Source organism: Stenella coeruleoalba (genome assembly GCF_951394435.1).
Source record: "Stenella coeruleoalba genome assembly, chromosome: 17".
Classification (NCBI taxonomy): domain Eukaryota; kingdom Metazoa; phylum Chordata; class Mammalia; order Artiodactyla; family Delphinidae; genus Stenella; species Stenella coeruleoalba.
In genome coordinates this window covers 58,868,376-58,892,719 of record NC_137163.1, presented here as the reverse complement: position 1 = coordinate 58,892,719, position 24,344 = coordinate 58,868,376, and the positions used below count along the sequence as shown (strand labels likewise).

Here is a 24,344-nt window from a genome sequence, read left to right as displayed (position 1 = left end):
TCAAAGAATAATTGGGAAACATCAAAGGATATAGAAACCAAACTGAAGGGGTTTCCACTAGACAAATCTTGAACAATCTAAGCCTCAAAATAAATAATGGTAGAAACATATTATAGTCAATTGAATAAAATAGGAGTCTATGAGTTCATACTGATTTAAATAATTAAATTGAATAAATTATGTTTGATGAGGAACAGGATATTTACATAATTACAAAGTGACTTACCACAGAAATTATTAATAATGAAGGAGAAAAAAATAACTTTACAATGGAGAAGACTGGGTGATACACCTTAATCAAATGAGTAAAATAATATTCCAGTAAGGTTACAAGTTAAAAGTTTGCCAAAATTGTTTGATAGGAAGCAGTAAGAAGAACAGAGCTTCACCACTGTGTTATTCCTGCCAACTACACATATCCTGAATAATCATGAGACAAATACAAACAGCTAAATCCTACAAAATAACTGATCCATATTCTTTAAAATTTTCTAGTTCATGAAATTCAAGGGAAGCCTGAGAAAATTTTCCGGATTAAAAAACTAAAGAGGGCTTCCCTGGTGGCGCAGTGGTTGAGAGTCCGCCTGCCGATGCAGGCGGAAGCGGGTTCGTGCCCCCGGTCCGGGAAGATCCCACATGCCGCGGAGCGGCTGGGCCCGTGAGCCATGGCCGCTGAACCTGCGCGTCCGGGGCCTGTGCTCCGCAACGGGAGAGGCCACAACAGTGAGAGGCCCGCGTACAGCAGAAAAAAAAAAAAAAAAATTAAAGAGACAGGACAACTAAATGCAACATGTGATGCTGAGCTGATCCTTTTATTATGAAGGACATGAGTGGGATAATTGACAAAACTTGAAAGGGGTCTGAGGCTTAGTAGCAGTGTAGTAATGTGTCAGTGTTAATTTCCTGATTTTCATGATTATATTTGGATATATGTTTGTAGGAAATACTAGAGGATTTGGGGGAGACATTGCATTGTGTTCGCAACTACTCTCAAATGGTTTGGGAAATAAATTATTTTTATTGTCATTTCAACCTTTCTTTAATTTTCGAGATTGTTAAAAGAAGGCAAAGAAAGAGAAGACCCCTGAGTCAGGTAATCCTCCTTTTCCTGGAGACTTCCATAGTTAAAAGCTCAGTTTACAATGGTGGTCAGTTTTTCAGTCTATTTGTGCTAATTTCTGTAACTAACAACACAGCATCTTTTTTCTATTTGAGGTTTTTGGATTTTTCCTAATTATGCTTTTGCTTTTTATTCTATCAAATGTCTATGAATTTGATAAAGTCCTCGGTATTAAAACAAAATCAGTAAGATTCATAAAAATAAAAATAAGTTCTTGGAGAAATTTATAAAGTTCTACCTGCATTCAAATTGGAGTAAGTTGGTAAGAAATTTATAAGGGGAAAATACTCTAAGGAGCACTCCCATTCAGAAACTCAAAATGGTTGCACGTGTTTATCCTATAAGAGGTCTGTGATGAAACCGCAGGATGAAGGCTATATGTCCAAACTTAAATGCAATCTTTTAAATCACCTTTCATGTCAGGCCATGTAAGAACTGGGCAATTCAATAAGTAAATTAGAACAATTATTGTTTTCAATAATTTCTCAGGTCAACACTTAGAATAATAAAACACGTATCTATAACTCCAAGAAATCTGGACAGTTATTAGTTATTATCATTTAGACTATTGAATAAAATCAGATATGATAGAGGGGCCAGCTGTTGGTAGGTTTAAAAGTCACCCTAGGTGATTAATTCATGCAGCAGTGTTGCAGGTCTCTCTTTAGATGAAGCACTTAGAAGTATAACCAAGCATGGCTCTAATTTCATATCTGAGACCTGTTTTATTTAGAGTTCTTTGGCAAGTGCTTGCTCTATGTGTTTTTATAGTCTTTGGTTGTGCTATACAAATATCAAAATTATGAATTAACAGATATGCAAAAGTGAAATCCTAGAAGATAGGATAAACATGAAGTCCTCTAATTATCACTCAAATAAGTTTGGTTGACACAGAACTGGGAATCAGATAAAGACATTAATAATTCATAATGCTGAAATTAAAATCTTCTAGTTACAGTACAAAAGAAATCTTAATTTGTACCACAAGGTAATGAATTCAGTACTTTTCATTTGTTAAATATTTGCTTATTACCCTGTACCGTGCATATAACACTGTTCCAAACTTTGGAGGGCAAACAGGAAAAACAGAAACTCTCTACCCTCATGTTGTTTATACTGCAGTCAGTGAAATTTCTCTACTTGGAGATCTTTTAATTCCTCAGTTCATTGTAACATCTTCTTCAGATGAATTGTTTTTTATTTGTTAAAATGAACGTTTAGCACTTTAAATAGTTTCTTTAATGTTCCTGATAGTGAAATAGTCATAATGCTAATTTCCAATACTAATTATAGAGTTGATAGGAGAAATGCTCAAGATTGATAGTAAAGTGATTTCGATAACCTACAAAATGTCTTGAGGTTTCTCAGATAACAACTTGTCTCCCAGGCAAAAATGCACTTATTATTTATATTCCAAGCTTATAAATGTTTTTTGTACTTTAATCATATAGAGATTTTACAACATCTTTTAATTCACATTTTAAGATATTTTGTTCAGTAGATTATCTCATTTGGAAACTATTGATTTATATATACATACTATGTAAATATTAGTATATATTTCTCAATGACTAGATCAGTGCTTTCTTAACTACTTAAATTTGTTTAATTCATATTGTTCTTCAGCATTTCTTCTACTCACTGGAGCCTATCCTACTGACTTCAAAAAGTCTGAAAACTCTGAAAATCCCATTTAAAGTAACTGTATGGAAAATCTTTAAAATAACATATAATAATGGTAGAGAAGAAGAGTATTTAACATTGTGCTGAAAATCATTCCATTAATAAAAAGATCAATCAATAATTCTAACATTCAGACATATAATAACAATGAAAAACATTAACCATAATACTGAGCAATGACATTTTCAATAAAGGGAGATATTAAATATTGTATAGGAAACTAGTATCTGCAAAGCAGATAAGTTGGCAACGATTATACATATATTTAAAATATGTTGAAACAGTCATAGACAGTTTTTCTTTTTGGCTGAAAAGAGGCATATTGAAGTGTTTAAGCACTACCTCAACTGGAATAGATATTTAGACACTATACAGAAAACACATGATTGCAGAAGAGCAGATATTAGCAGGTGTGTGAATGTGTATGTCTTTAATTAATGCATTTTCATTCATTCAAAACGGAGAAGACTGCCAAATTTACTTTAAAGGTGGCATTGTGATATGTTACAGTTCCACTCTTAGACTTTTGCTGCTGTTGCTGTTCCTTTAGTATTCACCAAAGAGTACCGTCCTGTCGTTTATCCAAGTTAGAAATCTAGAAGCAATCCTAGGATTCTCATTATAGGGTCCCCTACCTTCATGCTCCCCACTCAATAAGTAACTGATTCTTGGCTCTCCTATATAGGAAAGCTCTCTCCAATGTACGCCTGCTCTGTCACTCTCCGGGTCCAGCATCTCTGCCTCAGCCTCCCATTGAAGTCACTTCTAGTTCATTCTGTGCAAGGCCATTTTTAAACCTTCCTTAGTCCTAGGCAATTGCCCTTTTAGAAGCTTTACCCTAAATGTTATCAAATGCATTAAAATGTGCCCAAGTCACATATCCAATATAATTTATAGATAACTATATGAAAGCTGAGTAACATTGCTGTTGTAGTAATATTAGCTGAAAATATTAATTACACAAGTTTTTATCTCAGTTTTGCAGATCTTTTTTTCATATTCTGGAGCCATGTTTTTCAGGTGTCAAACAATTTTCTAAGTCCTTCTCAAACTCCTAGTCCCTAGTGAGTGTGTTGTTACTGTCACAGGGTTGAACAGCCCAGACAGCAAGATGTCTGAAGATGAAGACCATCACATGGTTGAGTAGATCAGATACGTGGAAGTTGGAATGCAAAGTGTTTGTAGAAAAAAATATACAAATCAAGGAAGAAATTGCAGTGTCAATTAATATGATGTATATCAGATGATAGTATTAAAAAGCCAGCTTCTGTAGGGATGTCAATAAAATATCACCCTACACAGTAATGTCTCAACACCACAGTATGTGAACTGCTTACATATTAAAAAAAAAATAGGGATGGCAAACCATCAACAAAAAATTAAGTATAGTATGTTCCAAAATGAATGTTGGAAAATGGCAACTGGTTTTGTAAGTGGTTAAATCACCTATCAGTTTCATGACAATATTTCTAAACCTTTAATATTCCATCTTTAAAATGGAGATAATGAACATTCCTCTTTGATAAATTTGTTGATGAATTTAAACTATACAATTCACATAAACTTCTTAGTGTTGTATCTGGCAAATACTTGATATTTTTGTTATTATTGATAAATAATTAGTAAACAATAACTGTTATGTTATTATGGTCATTATTACAACTTAGACCAGACCAGAACAGACCAGAAAATATTACTGAGATTGGTTTGATCTTTCATCGTGCTTTTAAAGATGGAAAAGTTAATAATGAGTTATTTTGAGAAGAAATGTGTCGATGTTCTAACGTCCTTGCAAAAACTAAATATTTATTGGATGTAGAAAAAATAGTCTTAGTTTAATGAGAAGGTATAGATTTTATAAGTATCTTTCCTCCTTGGACTCATAGAGAGCCAGAAAAGGAGATTAAACAAAGGATTTAGAAAGTATAATATAATAAAGAACAGCACCAGCTCTGGACTCTTAATGATTTTGTGGTTTTGATGTGAATAACCCCAGGTCCCCATTCTGACATCAGTACTACCACTCACTGTGTAAGAAATGGTCAAGTCGATTAACCTCTCTCTGCTTTCGTTTCTTCATCTGTAATGTGCAAGTAATATTACTTGTCAGTTGCCAACCAGCAGTACTTCTTCAGCTAATTGACTGTGTCAGCAAGTATGCTGCAAAGATTAGCTAATAAATGATTTATAAACCTTTTGAAATATTAAATAAATGATGTAAAAAGCCTTAACAAAAGAAGGACAGAACAAATCATTCCATGCATTAATTCGCTACTTTAGTCATATATATTTTATAAAAAACTTAAGAAGAGGTAAGCTTCCATAAACTGAAAATAGGATAGATTACTTGGAATTCTAGAGTGCTTTTCGTTGCTGTTATTTTTTTAAAATCTTCTGTCATAATTAAGAATACACAGAAGAAAAAGTGTATTAGAGGAAATAATTACAGTTCACCTCTTTATATTGATGATAGTATTATGAGACAGGAAAATGAAATGAATAAGAATAAAGAAACATGCTTTCTGAGCTATCAATACTTTTACTATTGACAATGGAATAACATTGACAGATTTACTTTACCAATAAGGATCTTGAGTATGATGATTAAAAATAAATCTACAATATACATTTTTTCAGATGTAAGAACAACATACAAAATCCTGTGCCAAGCATTCTGAGGGGACTCAAAAATCAAAGATCCAGATCTCAAGGAACATATAATATAGGAAGAAGAGCAACATGAAAATAATTAATTCTTGCATAGTGCCAAATTAAATATTATAATAAAGTTATTTATTTTACCTGGAGATGGGGAGGTGCTGTAGCTTATAAACTGAGTTTGAAAGATGAGAATTTTGTTGTTCTTGGGAGAGAAGTTCACTCCAGGTTGAGACAAGCAGCATGAGAAGACCAATAAGAGAACACCAGAGATATAGCAAGTGTTTGCTATGATCTAACTTAGTATACATGGGAGAGATAGTATAGGGAAAAAAGCTAGTAAATTAGGTTGGGTTCACATTCTTGAGGGCCATGCAAATAAAGTTACAACTATGTTTTGAGGGTTCCCGGGAGCCACTGAAGATTTTTGAGTATTTTATGTTTAATAAAGTTAATTCTGGCAAAAGTGTAAAGGGTAACTTGGAAAAGAATAAGTTTAGATAAGTAAGTAGTTAGCCTATAATTGCAATAGTCAAGAAAAAAGTGATGAAGAGAGTGACCAGACAAAGAACGGAAATGAAGAATACTGAAGAAGCATTGAATGGATAGAATTAAAACAATGAGGTTTGAGAATTTATTAGATGGGAAGAATTAGTGAGATGGAAGTAATTGAACACAATTCTAAGATTTCTATTAATATCATGGATACCTAAGAAAATAGTAGTAATATACACTAAAATAATAAGGATAATAAATAGTTTGGGGGTGGAGGTAGAGATGCAGCAAAGAAATTCCATTTGAACTTACTGAATTTGAGTTTTTAAGGACAAACATGGGGGAATATCCAATAGGCAGTAAAAATTCCCAAGCTACGCTTCAGAAAAATATCAGGCCCCCAAATTATAGATTTCATAGCTGTCTATAAACAGTTGGAAATTAAGACAATTGGGGTAAATGGGATTACCAAACAGAACATAAAGAACAAAAGAGAGAAAATATATTATTTAATAGTTAAGTGAGGGAAAGGGCAAGAAGAAATATAAGAAGATTATGAGAAAATCAAGAGTACAGTAACTATCAGAGCCAAGGACGAAAGATGTTTCAAGAAGAGAGGAATAGCAATGTAAAATGTTGTACCAATTTGATATAGATGATTACTGTGAAAAGCCTATTGAATTTTGTGATTAATCTGTAATGGTTTTTCTCTGAGAAAACAGTTCTGGTAAATTGATAGATATGTAAGTTAAATTGCAAAGGAATTAAAAATAAAACATTGTAAAGGATGCAGGAAAATTAGTATCTGCCTCTTTTTCTGTAAGTTTGAGAGTAAATGAAAGTAAAAGGTAAGTGAAAAAAAGAACAGAGCTAAAAGATGAAATATATTTTATAACAGGTAATATGTAAATAATTTTATAGGCATTGGAGAAAGCAGAGTAAAGAAAGACTCCAGAAGCACAAGGCAGGATTGAAGGAAAAATAATAGGAGAGAAGAGAGAATCAAGAGCACCAGTCAGGTATTAATGTGGCAAAAGGACTCAAATAAAAAGATGGCAATTTTGATGTGATGATAAAGAAACAGCAATTGAAGGAATTTATGTAGGATGACCTTGACATTCTCCATAAATTCATTAGGCAAGATTTTCTATGGAGTGAAAGAAGATGAAATACAAGTGAGACTTAAGAAACACAAAAAAATGAAGAAATTGCTGTTTTTAAGGATGGTGAACGGGTCAGCCAGAGATCAGCAAAGGAATTTATGAATAGTTTTGAGGTTACTTGTTGCCTAATTAGACAGTGAAAATATTTTCTTAAGATAGCCTGTGCTTCTGGCTTTATAACATTTTTAGGCTTTATAACATTTTAGGCTTAACAAATCAAAAAGTTTTGATTTGTTAAGCACTGTGGAAAGAAAAAAAAAAGGATTTGAATCTGGGCTAAAGGAAGTTTCAGAGAAGAAGTTAAGTAATAATACAATTGACTAGGTCATGAATTTACAAAAACAATATGAAAATATGCCCATGTCAAAACAAGGAAAAATATATATATAATCTTGAATGAAGGCATAAGGATCACAATTATCACATTACTGGGGATCAGAGATGAATTGATGAATAGAGAGAAGATTGAGAAGAATAACCATTAGTATCAAATGTTGGACATTTTTGAACTTGAGAATTTTTATTATACACTGAAAATAAGGGAAGAAGTGACGAACTCCCCCCAACAAATGTAGGTGGGTTATTATTTCTAGTAGTATTAGTCAAAAACTTACTGTGAAAACCATCAAAGACAGCCTATTTTTTCTCATATTAGGCAAAATTTATTCTAGCAGTATTTTGTGATTTAAAAAGTCAATACCTTGGATTTAGAACAAAAGAGGGTTTGACTTCACAGAGTTAATATGTGTTGGCATCATTCTGTGATACAACTCAGTATATGAGATTACTTTTTTCTAAGTGTGCTTTTGATAGAACACTATCCAAACTCTTCTAAAGGACAATACGTGTCCCATTATACCAAATGGTATTCTAGAGCATGCAATGTCATGATCTGGCGCAGGATTTATAATTATGCCTTAACAGAGGAGACTTCTGTGGAAATTTTCAAATTGTTACTATTAACAGGGTATGGTTCTTGATTTCTTCTTTGTTGTCACTTACTCCAAAATGTGACTAGAATATAGCCCAATTCAAGGAAAAGGGGAACTAAGGTAGCATCAAGTTCTGGCTCCCTGTCCTGAGCTCATAAGACTTAATTTGAAGCCCTCTGATTTGTGAGATCGGTGGGTTGTTCTTAGAAATAAGCTATTAGATTGTTTGTAAGCCTGAATTAGATAAATAAGTAATATTCTTATGCAGGAAAAGAAAAGAGAAAAAGATAGATAGTATTGTACTTAGCATGGAAATAGCTGATTATTTCCAGAATATTTTAGGAATCAAAAACTTGCTTAGTTAAGTTCTTTACAAAAGGGTTCCCTTCTCTAATCCGTAGTGTTTGTCGGATAGCTTCCTGTTACTGTGTAGATCAACAGTTCTCAAAATTTGGTCCCCCAACTCCTGCATGTCCCCAGTGACCCTTTCAATCATTCCCTGAGATACTTTCAGTGGATTCACAAGTTTAAAATAATTTTCATAATAATACTGATGCTATTTACCTTTTTCACTTGGCTGCCATTTGCACTAATGGTGCAAAAGCATGGTGGGGAAAACTGCTGACACCTTAGCATGAATCAAGTCAGTAGCAGCAAACTACTAGTAAGCCTAGTGTTCTTCACTGCCACACACTCAGAGTTAATATTTTTAAAATGCAAGATGTACCTAAGAATGTACTTGATTAAGGAGTAAAAATATACTAATTTTGTCAAATCTTGACCCTTGAGTAGAGGTCTTTTTAATATTCTGTGTGATGAAATGGTAAGTCAGTGAAGATGTACCAAACTGCATGGTTGTCTCAAGTAAGTACTTGTGTGACTGCTTGGGTTGAGAGCTAAATTAGCCACTTTTCTCATGAATCACCATTTTTACTTGAAAGAACAACTGACAAGCAAACTGTGGTTTTTTCAAACTTGGATATTTGGCAGAGATTTTCTTGAAAATGAACAAAGTGAGCTTGTCACTTCAAGAGAAGCAAAATCCAACTGTATCTGTTGCCAATGATAAAATCTGAGCTTTCAAATAAAAATTACAATTTTGGAAAACTTATTATTGGCCGCTGTGAACTTTTCAGTTTCTCAATTCTTAAAGAATTTTCTGTTGAGATAGGTGGCATTCCTAACAAATGTGATATTATATAATGAAATAAGCTACTATTTGGAAATTTTACATAACCTAGTGAACCAATATTTTTCCAAATGACCAATACCTGATATTTTAAAAATACACATGGGCAAAAGATCCATTTAAGTTGCAAAGTAGACAATAGATTTTAATAAAACAGTAAGGGAAGCATATTGATATGGTTTTAGATTCCACATTGCAAAATTTAAAAATCCATAATTATCTGAAAAAGCTATTAAAATTCTCCTCACTTTCCCAACAAAGAAATCTGTGTGAGGCCAGATTTTCTTCATATACTTCAACTGAAACAACATATTGAGACATTGAACGCAGAAGCAGATATGAGAAACCAGGTATCTTTTATTAAGCCAGACATTTGCAAAACTAAGCCAGAAAATTTCAAAATGTAAAACAATGCCATTCTTGTCACTATTTTATTTTGGCTTTGGAATATATATTTCATTTCACTAAAAATATACTATTTACTGAAACGTAATGGGCTTTTTATTTATATTTTAAGTGAATTAATAAATATTTAAAATTTACAGTCTTAATTTCACATACGGTAAATATTGGCAGATATAACTATATAAACAAAATCTCATTCGGGTTCTCAGTAATTTTTGATAATGTAATGGATATCTGAGGCCAAAACGTTTCAGAAACACTAATGTAGACCAAGTCTTAAGCACATAGGAAACTACTCAATGACTTCTATCAAACTTCACATGATTTCATAAAGTAACAATGGAGAAGTCATGTAACTGCATTTGTAATAATGGTAGAGGAAGAATTTTCCTTCTCTTTTAAAAAAAATCATACCATTTATATTAGAGAGAAGACTTCAGTGCCTGCTGATGACATTCTCTCCATTCTTTCTTCCAAGTCTGTGAGTCTCATTTTCATGTGTCCCCATTTACAGGAGTAAAATTAGCATGTTATCCAGTCACCATTTGGCTCATGACTCAATGTCACTATAAAAATCATTTAAGCAGCTTCATAGACCCAACTTCTTTTAGAATACATCTATGCGGACACTTCAATTTGTTTAATACAGGAGACGTAAGTACATACTTTTTCTAGCCTCTTGCAGTCTATCTAAATCTATAAATTATGCTAGGGTGAAATCTGGTTTATCCTCTCAATTTGTGTAAATGATATTTAAAAAGATAAAGGGAATAAATAAGGGAAAGACCAACACAAATTATGAATCTCAGTTTAGAAATCCATTATACAAACAAAACAATTTTAGAATACCAATATACTGTTTCCTTTGTTAAAGAGGGAGAAAGTGAGACTTTTTTAAGAAGGGAGAAAAGAAAGCAAGGTTATTTCTTAGTCATGAATTTTGACTGGATTTTTAGATATCAATATTTAGAAATTTATGCTTTAAAATTTAATCTAATTTTAAATAGTACAGTACTTAAATAATAAAATGTCTTTTCCTCCCTCTAATCCGACTTTGAATATTAGTATAATTAGCTCTTGTATATAACTAGATACAAAAAATAGCACCATATTATCTTGGTTATATCCAATACTACCATTTTGTCATGTCTAGAAAATTCTAATTATAGCAACATAAATAGGAAGCTTTAGTGAAGAGTCAAAGCCCACTTTTGGTAAATTTTTCCAAGTTTTATTCTGATTAGTTTATTTTGCATAAGGCCAGAATGTGTGCTAAGTGCTACTCTATTAAATCTCTACCAGCTGCTGACACTTTTTAGACTTTTTTTTTGACTTTTGTCATTTTTGGGTGAACATCTGTCAGCCATAGTCATTTGGCAACAGTTTCCCCAGAATTTCTAAGCTAACTACAAGTCATTATGCAGTGATTATATTGGTGTAAAAGTTATTTCCAATCTCTGGTAGTCATATCAATAAATTGAAAAGCTGTGTCAAGATGTTTAGCTGAAAGGAAAAAAACATAGCTGCCATGCATGTAAAAATTACTGTTTTTGAGCACCTAATGGGAGTTCATTAAGGAAGTATAATCATGGAGAGAGAGAAAAAGATACAGAGTTTATAACATGTATATGTTTTGTTTCAAAATGTAATTATGTATTTAAATATGCGCTATTTGTCAGCTATCGTTCTTTTTACTGAAAAGTAAGTTTATTGTCTGGAGAAAACAAATCTAATAAAAGTGAAATACTACTTTATAATAATAACTATTATAATAATAATTATAATGGCTACCATAATTGAATGCCCAGTACTTTCTATGTTACTTTAGAGGTTTACAATAAGATGCACATCAATCTAGCAAGTATATTTCATAAATGCTTAAGAAGAAAAGGAGTTTACAGAATAATCTATTCTCACAATTCTCATTATTGTCTTTCACTAAATCCAATTGAAATCTAGATACACACACTTCAAAGATGAACACAGTATACACATACATCTCTCATAACCCTGTTTCTTCTTCCATGTGCTCATTACTTAGGAGTACCCTAAATGAAAATTCAAATTAAGTTTTTGGCTCCCCTCTTATAAATAGAATTAGCACCGTCACAGAAATTAACATTCACAGATATACAAATCATAATGCAGTGCTCCTTTTAATTCATACCTTCTCATGGAAAATGTCACCACTTTTTTCTGTCTCACTCTGATTTTTCAAATCTTCTTAAAACTATTATCAGCAAAGTGAATTAGATGTAAACTCCCACATACACGAGTATTATTATGACAGTCTACATTTTAAAAAATGATAATGGCAAAAAACAAGGAACTTTATTGCAAAATACAGTGTTCTTTATGCAAAGCCCACAGACCTGGGTTCAAGTCATAGTTCCGTTTGTTATTTAGCAGTCCCTTAACTCTCTGACTTATTTTCTTCAAATGAAAATGAGGATATTTTTGCCTACTTCATAACATTGTTATCAGATGAGAAATAATAGCAGTTGTGCTATTTTTAAAGCCTATGTTTTAAAAAGCCATAAAGAGAATAAGAATGAAAGACAATAACAATGACTTTGAGATGAGCTTATTCCTGTAACCTACTTCGCCTTTTTATCAGATATATTTGATAGATATAAGAAGGTCAATGACTGATTCTAAATTTCCACAAAATGTGCCCTTATTTCAAAATGTGACCATAGAAAGAAATCGGTAAAGATATCCAATTCTAAATCTTTAAAGTAACATAGAAACTAAGTACTGCGTTGGTTAATGATAGTGGAGTAGGTAATGAAAATATCATTATAATAGCACTGAATTACTCAAGGTCAAAAACTTTATGCAAATTTGTAGCTTACTCACAGACAAGCAACCTGGTAAAACAGAAAGAGTGGACTGGGATTTGAAGACCTTCATTCCAACCACTTAATTAATTAACTATGTGAAGATGGGCAGATCACTTGAACTATCTGGTCCTCAGATTTTTCACCTATAAAACCTTCCAGAGTTTTAGGATTTGGTGATTTAGTATAACCCACGGATAGGGAAATTCTCTGTGGCTACTGATGAAAGGTGATTAATGTATTTCTTCCTCATTGTTCAGTTCTATTCAACATACTTCTATTCAGCACTGATTATGTGCAAAAGGCTCTACTAGGAATTCTATGTAGTTAAAATATTAACAAAATGCATTTCCTGTCTTGTCAGAACTTGTGATCTGTCTAGAAGGAGAGGCAATCATGATGCCAGTTAGAATTTTAACGCCCTGTACAGGCACAAATCAAGGCCTGTGGGAGTGCTAGGTGAAGAGATAGGGGAAAGAAGACAAAGAGAAGATGGCATTGGCTGAATTTTGAGGGCTAAATCCATTTCAACAAGCAAGTTTGTCAGGAGAAGGCATTCCAGGTTGAATAACAGAATTGAGCAAATGCACCATCAGAGAAGCTCTGGGAAAACACTGTGCATTTTTCTGTAGCATACCAAGTATGAGAGTGAGTGGTTAAAGTTAAAGCAGCAAAAGTGGGTTCTTTTCAGATTGTGGGAAAACTCAGCAATAATCCTGGTAAGAGCTTTTTCTGTGTTTTACAGAGAATAAATATGAGTGACATCAAATAGAAACCAACATGACCTGGCAGATGATTAGACATGGATATCAAGTGAGAGAAATAAGTCAAAATATGCCCCAACACGGCGTATTAATGAAGCCAGTTTTCTCTATTTATGTGTTTTGTTGTTGTCTTACTTTGTTTTATTGAATTTGAAATGTTTGTGCAAAACCAAGTGGAAGTCCGTATTCAGCAGGCAGTTGCTCTTGTGTGTGAGGACCTTGGGAGAACATTCTAAATAGCAGATGCAGACGTTTGTATTATCCATAGTGAGGAATTAGAAGCATTGGAATTAGATGAGTTATTCAAGTAAGAAAGTAAAGAAGGTCAATGACTGATTCTAAATTCCTACAAAATGTGCTCTGATTTCTAAAGGTGACCCTAGAAAGGGAAGTCTGTAAAAAATACAAAGGTCAAATGGGATGGAACCAGGATGGTAAGGGATCATGAAAGCTAAGGAAGTGACAGTTTTTTTTTTTTTAATCAGTACTTACCCACCATGTGCCAAACACTATGTTAATCTCTTGAGATACATAATCCAAGTAAATTCTCATAATCTTGAGAACTAAGTATATTTATCACAATTTATAGATAAACAACTGAGCACAGAGGGATTAGACATAGCATAACAAGTAAATGGAAAGTCTAGATTCAAATACAGATAAATCTGATTCTTATAATTATTTTGCCTCTATAACTTTTAATATATGCTAGGGGAGAGTTTCAAGGAGAATGTAACTGGCAGTGTCATGTGAGCTCAAACAGGATAGACAGTCACAAGAACATTTAACACTAAGCGGTTACTTAATGTTAATACAGATCATTTCAGTGATCTATATGAAAGTAGTCTCTGTAAAACATACTATATAAAGGCCAATGGAATAGAAAAATTCTAAAGGTTGGTTCAAGGAAAGTGAGAAAATAAAAGTAGTTGAACCCTACTGAGAAGTTTAATGAAGGAAAGAGAAGGTAGTGCAAAGATTTATGAAGGTCGAGGAATGGGTATTTGGTTGAATGGTTGGTTCATTTTTTTTTTAGTAAGGAAAGACTTGAACATGCTTATAAACTTGACAGAGAAATCCAGAGGAGAAAGAAGACTCAAATTACTGAGAAAAAAATGGACGGAGAAAGGTCCTACAGGAGGTAATAGGAAATAGAATCAATAGCATGCCTTAAAAAGAAAGCAGCTAGTTCATCTAGAAAAGAAACAATAGTGATTTACAGAGAAATGTATTTGAGAAAGGAAGAAATGTAAGAGAACTTGCAGCAGATGTCCTATATCTTCCCCAAGAAGGAAGATGCAAAGTCACCTCTTAAGGCAGGTAGTGTCTGGTTGTGTGGACTACAAAGGGTTTGGAATCCTGCCCACAGAGAGAAGCCATACAGAGGAGTCAAATAGAAGTGAACAAAAGAATTTCCATTCAACTCAGAGTGTATACTAATAATAGAGTAAAAATGTTTAGTTGAACCAATTGGCACAATTTTATGACTTTTTTGGTAACACTTATCCACCCAGTAATGAGATCAGAGAAAGTGTACCGTGCTGTTTTCCAGGTGAGGCTTAGGAAAGTCAAGGTGACGGTAGACCAAAGGGACTTCTTGATGCTAATGAGAAGCTACACGAAACGGTGGACAATTGATCCAGACTGGGCCTAGAGGAAACTAAAACAAAAAGGGTTAAAGGAATTAAAGATATGACCAGTGTGAAGAACAGATTCATTATGAGTAAGAGGAAAAGAAAAAAATTGGTGGTTATGGTCACAGAAGGGAATTTCCAAATTCAAGATTCTAGAAATGATATAGTTTTGAGTGATCATTGTTTTTACACTTTCACTTAAAGTGCCATTAATGATTATGTCATCCAGGTGTCCTGCTTTACTTATTAGAAAATGGAAGGCCAGGAGGTCAAGTGATTTTCTGTCACTCCATGACCCAATGTCAGGGGCAGGACTAAATCCAGGATCTTCTGAGGAGCATTTGGAAATTTTAAGTAACATGGTAACAACCATTAAATCATATTCCCATGAAAAAGAATGATGGATATAGTCAAGTGATTGGAACCATAATATAGTCACAGTAAAGCATGCAGTATTCATATATTTCCTATTTCAAAACTTGTATTGTGCTATTCCTACCTGTTTCCTCTTTTAGCTTCCTCTTACAGAAGAGAGAGTATAAAAGTTTTCCCCAGATTAAATTAATAGCTCCCTCATTATGCACTGGGAGAAGAACTAAGCTTTAAGGAAAGTGCTACTGACTGCCATCCTGGATTTCACTGTAAATGGCATCAATTTATTTCAGAGTGACAGTGTGCATGTCCATGATAGTGTATGGGTTCTACCATTTTTGCTTCTTCCACATTTCGTATATTTTGAAAAGACTCCTTTCTCTTGATTATTGGCATGAGTTTTTAATCTTAAACTATAGTAAAATGTAATTGGAATGGGTAAGACAGGAATAAAGACACAGACCTACTGGAGAATGGACTTGAGGATATGGGGAGGGGGAAGGGTAAGCTGTGACAAAGCGAGAGAGAGGCATGGACATATATACACTACCAAACGTAAAATAGATAGCTAGTGGGAAGCAGCCGCATAGCACAGGGAGATCAACTCAGTGCTTTGTGACCACCTAGAGGGGTGGGATAGGGAGGGTGGGAGGGAGGGAGTCGCAAGAGGGAAGAGATATGGGAACATATGTATATGTATAACTGATTCACTTTGTTATAAAGCAGAAACTAATGCATCATTGTAAAGCAATTATATTCCAATAAAGATGTAAAAAAAAATGAAAGATTTACATTTGATGATCTTTTGTTATTACATGTATCTCATATTCTACCTTGAAAATATTTTCTTCATTAAGTCTTTAACTAAGTATGTGTGTTACCAGGTCTGTTTGGGGAAACTCACTTTCACTGAGTCCTTTGTAATTTTGAAGATTTTATTTCAAAGTTTCAGTCAAGAAAGATTATTATTCCTCCCAAGGAATGACTTACCAAGTAAGCAACAAGGAAGCTGTGCTCCTGGACTGGGAGCGGTATTTGGTCACTGGCATTGTTTAGAATTGCTGGTGCATGATGATAATAAAAAACAAACTGGATTTTGGTCAATTTCATTATTGTTCTTAGGTTCTCTGCAAACAATGCCCTTGCTTACTGCTCATATCTAGGGTGGAAAACTTCCACTCCACCTCCCACCACTTTGGTATGCTACTGAGCTCAAGTTCTTCTTTCTGGAGTTGAAGACTGACTAAAATGGTATCAGAGGAGGAGAATTTTATGATCTAAACTGGGTGGCCACAAACTACGGCATGCAGGCCAAATCTGACCTTATGCCTATTTTTATAAGTTTAGTTTATTACTTTTATTTAATGTATTCTCTTTGAGTACTTTTGTCCTACAACCATAGGGTTGAGTAGTTGGATAAAGACTATATACCCTCAAAGCCTAAAATATTTACTATCAGGCCCTTTACAAAAAATGTTCCCTGACCCTTGATCAAGAATCAAAGCATTACTTGCTTTGTGGACATGTAAGCAAGACAGTTATTTCACATCCATATTATAGGCCAGTAATTTAACAAGTGTCTTTGTTAAATGTTTACCATTGACCAACATTATATTTACCTTTTAATTTTTCTCTGTTTTGTAGCTCCTGCTATGTGGATATTTGTTAGCAATGACTGATGTGGAAACTACATATGCAGATTTTATTGCTTCAGGAAGAACGGGTAGAAGAAATGCAATACATGATATCCTGGTTTCCTCTGCAAGTGGTAACAGCAATGAATTAGCCTTGAAATTAGCAGGTCTTGATATCAACAAGACAGGTGAGTCGTTTGACATCCATCTCTATGAACATGGAATGATTTGCAGCACTTCGCTAAGTAGGATTAAGTCATGAAAAAACACCTTTGAAAGTAACGTAATAGAAAGTTATAAACAGTCTAAGGCAAGATAAAAGGCAGGTACTAATCTCTTAATCACTCCCACTCTGTTTTCAATGACTGCACCTTACAGGGTTTCCCACTCAAATGCAGAATCCTTAATCTGATTTTACTAATGCAATCAATAAAACACATGAGTTTTTTTTTTTTATTTAATCCTAATCTCTATAAAAGCTCTGAAATATCTTATGTAGAACATTTAACAAAGTTGGAGCTCCTACCTTTGACAGTTTGGCCACCTGTAACACTTAATAGCATTAGATATTTAACAAGATTCACAGATAAGTCTGACAGATCTCGATTCCAAGAACCATTTCAAAATAAAAGGGTCTCCAGGACCATTTTTCTTGAGAATGGAAGTAAAATAGTCTATTACATAAATAAGTCTTAGGTAAGAAGTTTTCCTTTCATGATAGACTGAGTTTGAAAAATTTGTCTTACTATTGGGCCTCGAACTCCTACCCACCAAATCTATCTTTACCAATGAAAAAGTAAAATAAGTTTGACATGTCAAAGTACAAAGTGCTGAAACCCCTGATGGCTCTTCCATCCATAGCTTTTGCAAATATCAAAGCTGAATGTATTTCCCTGAAAAACACTTGTGCAAAAAATAATCTTTAAAAGTAAAAAGGAGTTCACAATTAAGGAAACACAGTGTTATATATGTGAAAAACACTGGTCAGTTTCTGACTCTTGGTAACAGCTTGATAATTCTTTGCTATTAGAATTTTCATGGCAAAGCCTTCCAGTTATTGGAAAACTGAGTCAGAGTATATATATATATATATAAATGAAATAGCTCAGCAACATTACCTTAAAATACCTACTGACAGAACTTTATTCAATGACTACAGGTCAGCAGGTCATAGATTGGTCTTTTAAAACTCAGGTTGAAAATAAAACTTTAATAATCACTTCCATGGAGTATATAGACTGATGTATATTTTAGATTTTGTTGTTTCTCTGTTACTACCAGGAGTTAATTTTCAAAATAGCTCTGAGAAAGGCTATAGGGAATTATTCCAATTTGGTGGCATGAAGTAAGTAAATATAATTTTTCTGTAATATTTGAGAATTTACTAATCTTTTTCATAAAATTTGTGTTTTATATGAATACTCTATTTTAAATAATCTGCATTAATTTTAGCCACTCTTACTATGAGGACATTTTTATTCATAGTGTAGTTTAATTTCTTCTTTTTTTGTTTTCACTGAAATTAAGACCCATTAACCTCAAGACCTTTCTTATACAAGAGACTATAGTCTCTTAACATAGTCTATTAGACTATGTTAAAATTTAAATAGGTTGACATTTTATATTAATAATTTTATATTTGATATTAATATGTTATAATTAAATAATTTAAAATAATTCAAATATCTTTATGCTTCCAGATATATTCTTTTTCAAATATTTCTACATGTTAATTGCAATTCTGTAGACCCTGAAAGAATTTTCTGTTTCTCTTCAAATCACAAAATCCAGAATAAGGCAAAGTATAAAAGCACTGACTTTATTTATTATTCTAAGTACCAAGAACTAAAAGTAATAACTGTACAATCAAAAGTCCAAAACATAAAAAATAAAGACAACTGTACAATGGCAAATTAAATATCACTAGCTGAGAATAGCACGGGACTTCCTTTGTAATTCCTGAGTATTTCAGCTTCTATTTAAGTTTATGCTCAACAATATTGTTGTCCTATGTTTATCTTGACTTGTTAACAAGCATCTATTTAGCCACAGCTCTGTGTTTGCAGCATTATTCTGAGCCCTGAGGAGTATCCCTGGATACCTAGAAAGTCCCAAGCCCCATGGGAGTTAAGATCCTCATCTTGTATTTATGCAGTCACTTTCATCCTTAATATTCTACTGTCTTGCATCTGCCCTAATATGACTTCATTCCTTTGGTTGACAGAGCTTCTCCTATTTATCGAGTTCTCATTTCATGCTAATCTACACATCTCAGATTCAGGCCATCTGCATAACTTGGGGGCTTGTTCATTTCTCTAATAGTGAAGATAGTACATGAAAATTCTATATAATGCATCATGATATTCTTGGAACACCTTTAGAACAGAATATGATTTTTATGTGGAAAAACTGCTTTTAATTTCCCTAAAGTATGGTTCATGGTGAGGTGTCTTGTGTGTACTTGTTAAGCGTAAAGGAGTAATTACCTTCAAAATTTCCATCTAAATAACGGACAGTCTACTTACTTCAATTAATTTGAATTATGGTAATAAACTCTTAGCAAAAATTAATATAATACGCATTATTGCACACCCAAATATTTTGTCCACTAAGCCATATTGGTCGCTTAGTAACAAGCTAACACAGGCAAATATTTGAATCTTTGAATCAAGAATTGCCTGCAGCTTGCACCCAGGTAAAGTGACCTAATATGGAGAGAAAGCATTGTTTAATTTTAGTGTTGCTATGGCTGAGATTGTTGCTAAGGGTACAGTTATGAAAGTGGTTTTATTGGATTTGTACATATGTTCTGTAAGGGCAGGCCAGAGGCCATCATAACTATTTGACAAGGGACTAACCAGCTGACATAATGTCCTTCCACTGTTGCTTTTAATTTAAATTAATTAAACCTATGAGAAGTCAGCTAGGTTATCATCAAGTGTTCAGAATAACGTAAAATGTAATTTTAAAATATTTCTTAATATAAGATAGTCAGGCATCAAAAGGTAAACTTGTTCCCTACGTCTGATTTCTGCAACCTATGAAACTACAAGTGCCATGCCATGACCTGGCCATGAGATTTCCCAGCTATTTATCAGAAGCATAGAGCATCACTAACCATTCTAAAAATGCAGTTATTATTTTGTTTTTGAGCCATGCTCTTCCAGAACCAGAATTAGCCCTTGAAACACTTAAGCTGTTTTCTTGATGGGGAATTGATTACCAAGAAAATATACTTGTCTCTATGAGAATTTCAGACTTGAGTATTTCTGAAATTTCCAATATGATATACTGAGAGTCAGTAAATATAAGCAATCATTTTTATTTTGCCTTTATCCTTTTTTATGTCTCTAACAGAAGGTGAAGAAGATGCACAGCGAAATTCAACAGAACAAAGTGGGGAAGCCCAGGGAGAAGCAGCAAAATCTGAAAGTTAACACCCCACTTTGATCTTCATCAACACCTGACAATGTCTCAAATCTCCAGGCCTGGCTGGAATGCATTTATTTCCAAGAGTGAAAAGGGGAAAAAGAAAATGGCTGTGCTGCATTGCAGGAACCTGCTTGTTATGTTAAAAATGGGGGCAGAGGCTGTGGCTGCAGACAGACTTTTCTCTACCTCTGGCATCAGCAATGGTTGAAATCATGTGGCTTGTGTTTGGATGTCATTTTTGTACGGATCCTTTCACTTGACCATATGATTAAATGCTTGTAGAGAGTAGCACCGACCTAGGTGATGATTCTTCCTGTAGCATCTGGCCCCTCACAATGTCAGAGGATTTAATTGTGTCTAATCGCAAAGGGTTGGTTGAACCCCAGAGTTTAAATATCTCTGGCCCAAGTATTCACCCAGTAAAAGAACCATCCAGAAAGCACTGTTTTTAGCATTATGTATCTGTGTGTTCCTGCTGTGTTATTTACACTGTTTTGTATTATACAATATAGATGCTCAGCACTGCCCCCTTCTTTGATTGCTTATGAAAAACAAAAATGATGTACGTTACTGTGAATTTTTATACTAATCATTTTTAAAAGGGCTGCCTAAAAATTCTGCTCCATCGTGTGGTGGTGTGCACAGGATAGAACCCACATTTTTTTTTTTTTTTTTCTTTTGCGGTACGCGGGCCTCCCACCGCTGTGGCCTCTCCCGTTGCGGATCACAGGCTCTGGACGCGCAGGCTCAGCGGCCATGGCTCACGGACCCAGCCGCTCCGCAGCATGTGGGATCTTCGCGGAGTACCAGGGCACGAACCCGTGTCCCCTGCACCCGCAGGCCAACTCCCAACCACTGCGCCACCAGGGAAGCCCTAAGAGCACACGTTTTTTAAAACCTAATCTTTCCCCTTAATGCACAGCTGATGAATTAAGTCTAACAGATTCATCAACACTCCTTTGCTTATTATACAGGCATTTGAAAATATCCATTAATGTGAATATTACCTGAATTCAGTCTGTTTGGTGTCTACACAGACCAGAATTCAAACTGCAAATTTTGTCTTATTCCCAAGTGGAGAACTTTTTCCAACGTATATTTTTATTTCCAATTATGAGGATTTCTGAGAATTGGGGAGGTGGGAAAGAGAATACAAGATAATACTAAGCATGGGAAATATTTTCTTCTATGGAATCAAATTTATCACAGTGCTGTATGATACTATTAAAATTTGGAGGACAGCTTATCTCCACGGAGCAGCAAAAGATGTAGAAAATGATCTTGCAATCATGTGGACACCAATCACAAAAGTAAAGCCCTTGTGTTGTGTTTTTCATGTCTTTTTTCAGCCCTATCAGATCCAAATGTTATTATGCACTTTCTAATGTTTGTAAACTTTTACTAATAATTAGTGTGAATTCCATTCTGATACAATAATAATCATCATTAGAAGCTGACAAAATCCTCATTAATACTGTTAGTGACCTCTGCTGTGTTTTGACATCGTGGTTCTTATATGGAAAGTTTCTATGAGCTGTGTAATCTCACTGGTCAGTATTATGAAATCATTTCTCAGTGGTAATATATAAGGCACCAGTAATATGCCAATGGCTCATGAATTACTGGACAAATGGCAGGCAACAGGAAGACCCTTTGCAATAAAGACCCCACTTAACGGTCCTTGAGGTCTTAGATACAATCCCATGTGAAGTAGGTTAAGCAGCATTTCAACAGATAATCTATATGGACATACCAGGAACTCAGCCCTCCTTTGTAGTTACATAAAGGATGAAAGGTAAGTCTGCCCTCATCTCCCTTTACAGTACTTTTTGAATGAGTGGAATAAGGGCATGGGTATCACATGGTCCTCAATCACATATTACTAGAAAAAATGTTAACAGTGTGAGTCATTGAGACAATAGGAAAGATTAAATTTTAGAGTACTTCCTTCTGCTTAACCCAGTAGGATCCAAAATGTCCAGTTAACGTTCAAACAAATCCACCTATTAATAGACTCACAAGTGGGAAAAGAGGTTCCTGGGGCTATGTTAGACAATTTCTGCTAGTCTATTTAGCACATCCAACCCATACAATCACTTTTTAATATCCTTATTTATTATCCTCATAGCTTTCTTGTGATTCTAGGTAAAGTTCTCTTCATCCTTAAAATTGTGGAATTCCAAACTGATTTCATGTGATTTTGTAAAGTTTAGGACTAGTGCTGAGTATATGTGGAGTATTTATATTCCTGTGTGATATACTATTATTAATGCATGTGGTATCATGCCTGTCTTTGAATATATAATAGTTGCTAAATTGTGAAGTCATATGGAGCTTTTGAATTATTTTTGACCTCTTACTGCTACTTTGTCTGCTATATTCAAATCCAGAGGTTTTCCCAAGCCAGAAAATAAAAATTAGCTTTCCAAAACATTCACATCCTACAAATGTTGCTCAGCAAAAGTTCATAGTATCTTCCAAATTTTATCATAATATCTTTTACTTGCAAGTCAGTAACATACAAGGAATTGAATTTTTAAGGAGAGAAGGAAAGAGTAGAAAACTAAGACACTGATTTGATAATACACATTGAATTCCTGTTAACCAACTGACTTTATGCTATTCACTTCACAGCACATATTATCCCATTTAATCCTCAAACAATTCAATTAAAGAGGTAGCGTTATTCCATTTCATAAATAAGGCAATTAAGGCTCAATAAAGTATAACTTTTACAAGCTTGAAAAGCTAATAAATGATGAATAAAATTTGAAACTGTTTATCTGTCTCCAGGGAGCTTTCTACTGCATGCGCCCTAAAGTTGAAGCCAGTTACAGAGCATGTTTATCTGGAAGGGAACTTTTAGAGATGGACTGAATCAGCCTCCATATTTTAGAGGAGGAAACTGAGTCCCAGAAAGGGCAATTGTTTTTCTCAAGGTTACCTAGATGAGCAATGACACATATGTGAGTAGCACTTTTATCTAAAAAATAATAGAAATAAATTTAATGTCAACTTATTTTTTCGTGTTATACTTCCCAGAAGACATTTTTTTCTGACATGGAGTCTGTAAACTTAGCATGGTTCAGACTTTTTATGTTCCATGCTACTCATTTTGTTTAATTAACTAGAAATTGAAATTTTCCGTTTTTCAACTTATTTGCAACAAGTGTAAACTTTTCAAATTTACCTTTTATCAATTGTAAGTGTCCTATGCTGACATATTGATATCATAAATTCATAGAAATGTTTTTCCAACAGATAATAGACAGGCAGCCTCCAATTTTTAGGCAATATCCCCAGAGCTGTGTACTGTAAATGCCCAACACTTGAGTCTTACTCAGGCACAGTGGAAATACACCATTTTAGAAGATGACTGATAATGTCTGTTTCTCTTCAGAGACGCATTAAGGGGTAAAGAAATGTAACTGTGGGCAATAGAGTTTCTGAGTGAAACCAGTAGTAATAGGGTGAAAATGTATAGTCATCAAGTGAAAACAGGAACGGATCTATGTTTATGATGTCTTTATAGGGCCTAAATTGTTCTTTAATTGCAAGTGGCAGTCTCTGAAGTCATTTGTGAGCTTGTATGACTTTTGTATTTAGCAATGTTGCATGCTCACATAATTGATATTAAAAGTAATACATTTTTCTGAAATGTACACAGTCTATTAAGAGTATTTATTGAACATACACTATGTACTTGATGCTTGGGAAAGTGTTGCAGGTAATAAAGGAGAAAGCCAAAGCTCAGCCACCCTGTGGTGGACATACCCAGCATTCCAGCCTCATTTTTCCTGGCCTCTACTCCAAAACTTTTCACCTCCGTTCCACCCTGGTAGCCCACTTCCTGGACTTTATCACCTACTAGAGCCATCCCACCTCTCAAATATTAAACTCCAATATCACTCCTGTCTTCTTACCTGCTCACCTGTAGGACAGTGATTTTCAGTCAGAAGAAAGATAGGTGTTTATCAGTACCCCCTGAAAGTTTTTACAATGCTCCCTCCTCCCCCTGCACAC

The 24,344-nt window shown here is 34.1% G+C and overlaps 1 protein-coding gene across 2 annotated transcripts in view; it reads left to right on the top strand.

Moving 5' to 3' along the window:
* Positions 1-23,902, top strand: part of PKIA (cAMP-dependent protein kinase inhibitor alpha) — a 96,658-nt gene extending 72,756 nt beyond the window's left edge. For both annotated transcript variants that reach the window (XM_079901270.1, XM_079901269.1), the window contains 2 exons: positions 16,900-17,077; positions 20,247-23,902. In XM_079901270.1, the coding sequence (XP_079757396.1) occupies positions 16,927-17,077; positions 20,247-20,326 (231 nt within the window). In that variant the 5' untranslated portion in view covers positions 16,900-16,926 and the 3' untranslated portion in view covers positions 20,327-23,902. The remainder of the gene's footprint in view (positions 1-16,899; positions 17,078-20,246) is intronic.
* Positions 23,903-24,344: the final 442 nt, after the last annotated feature.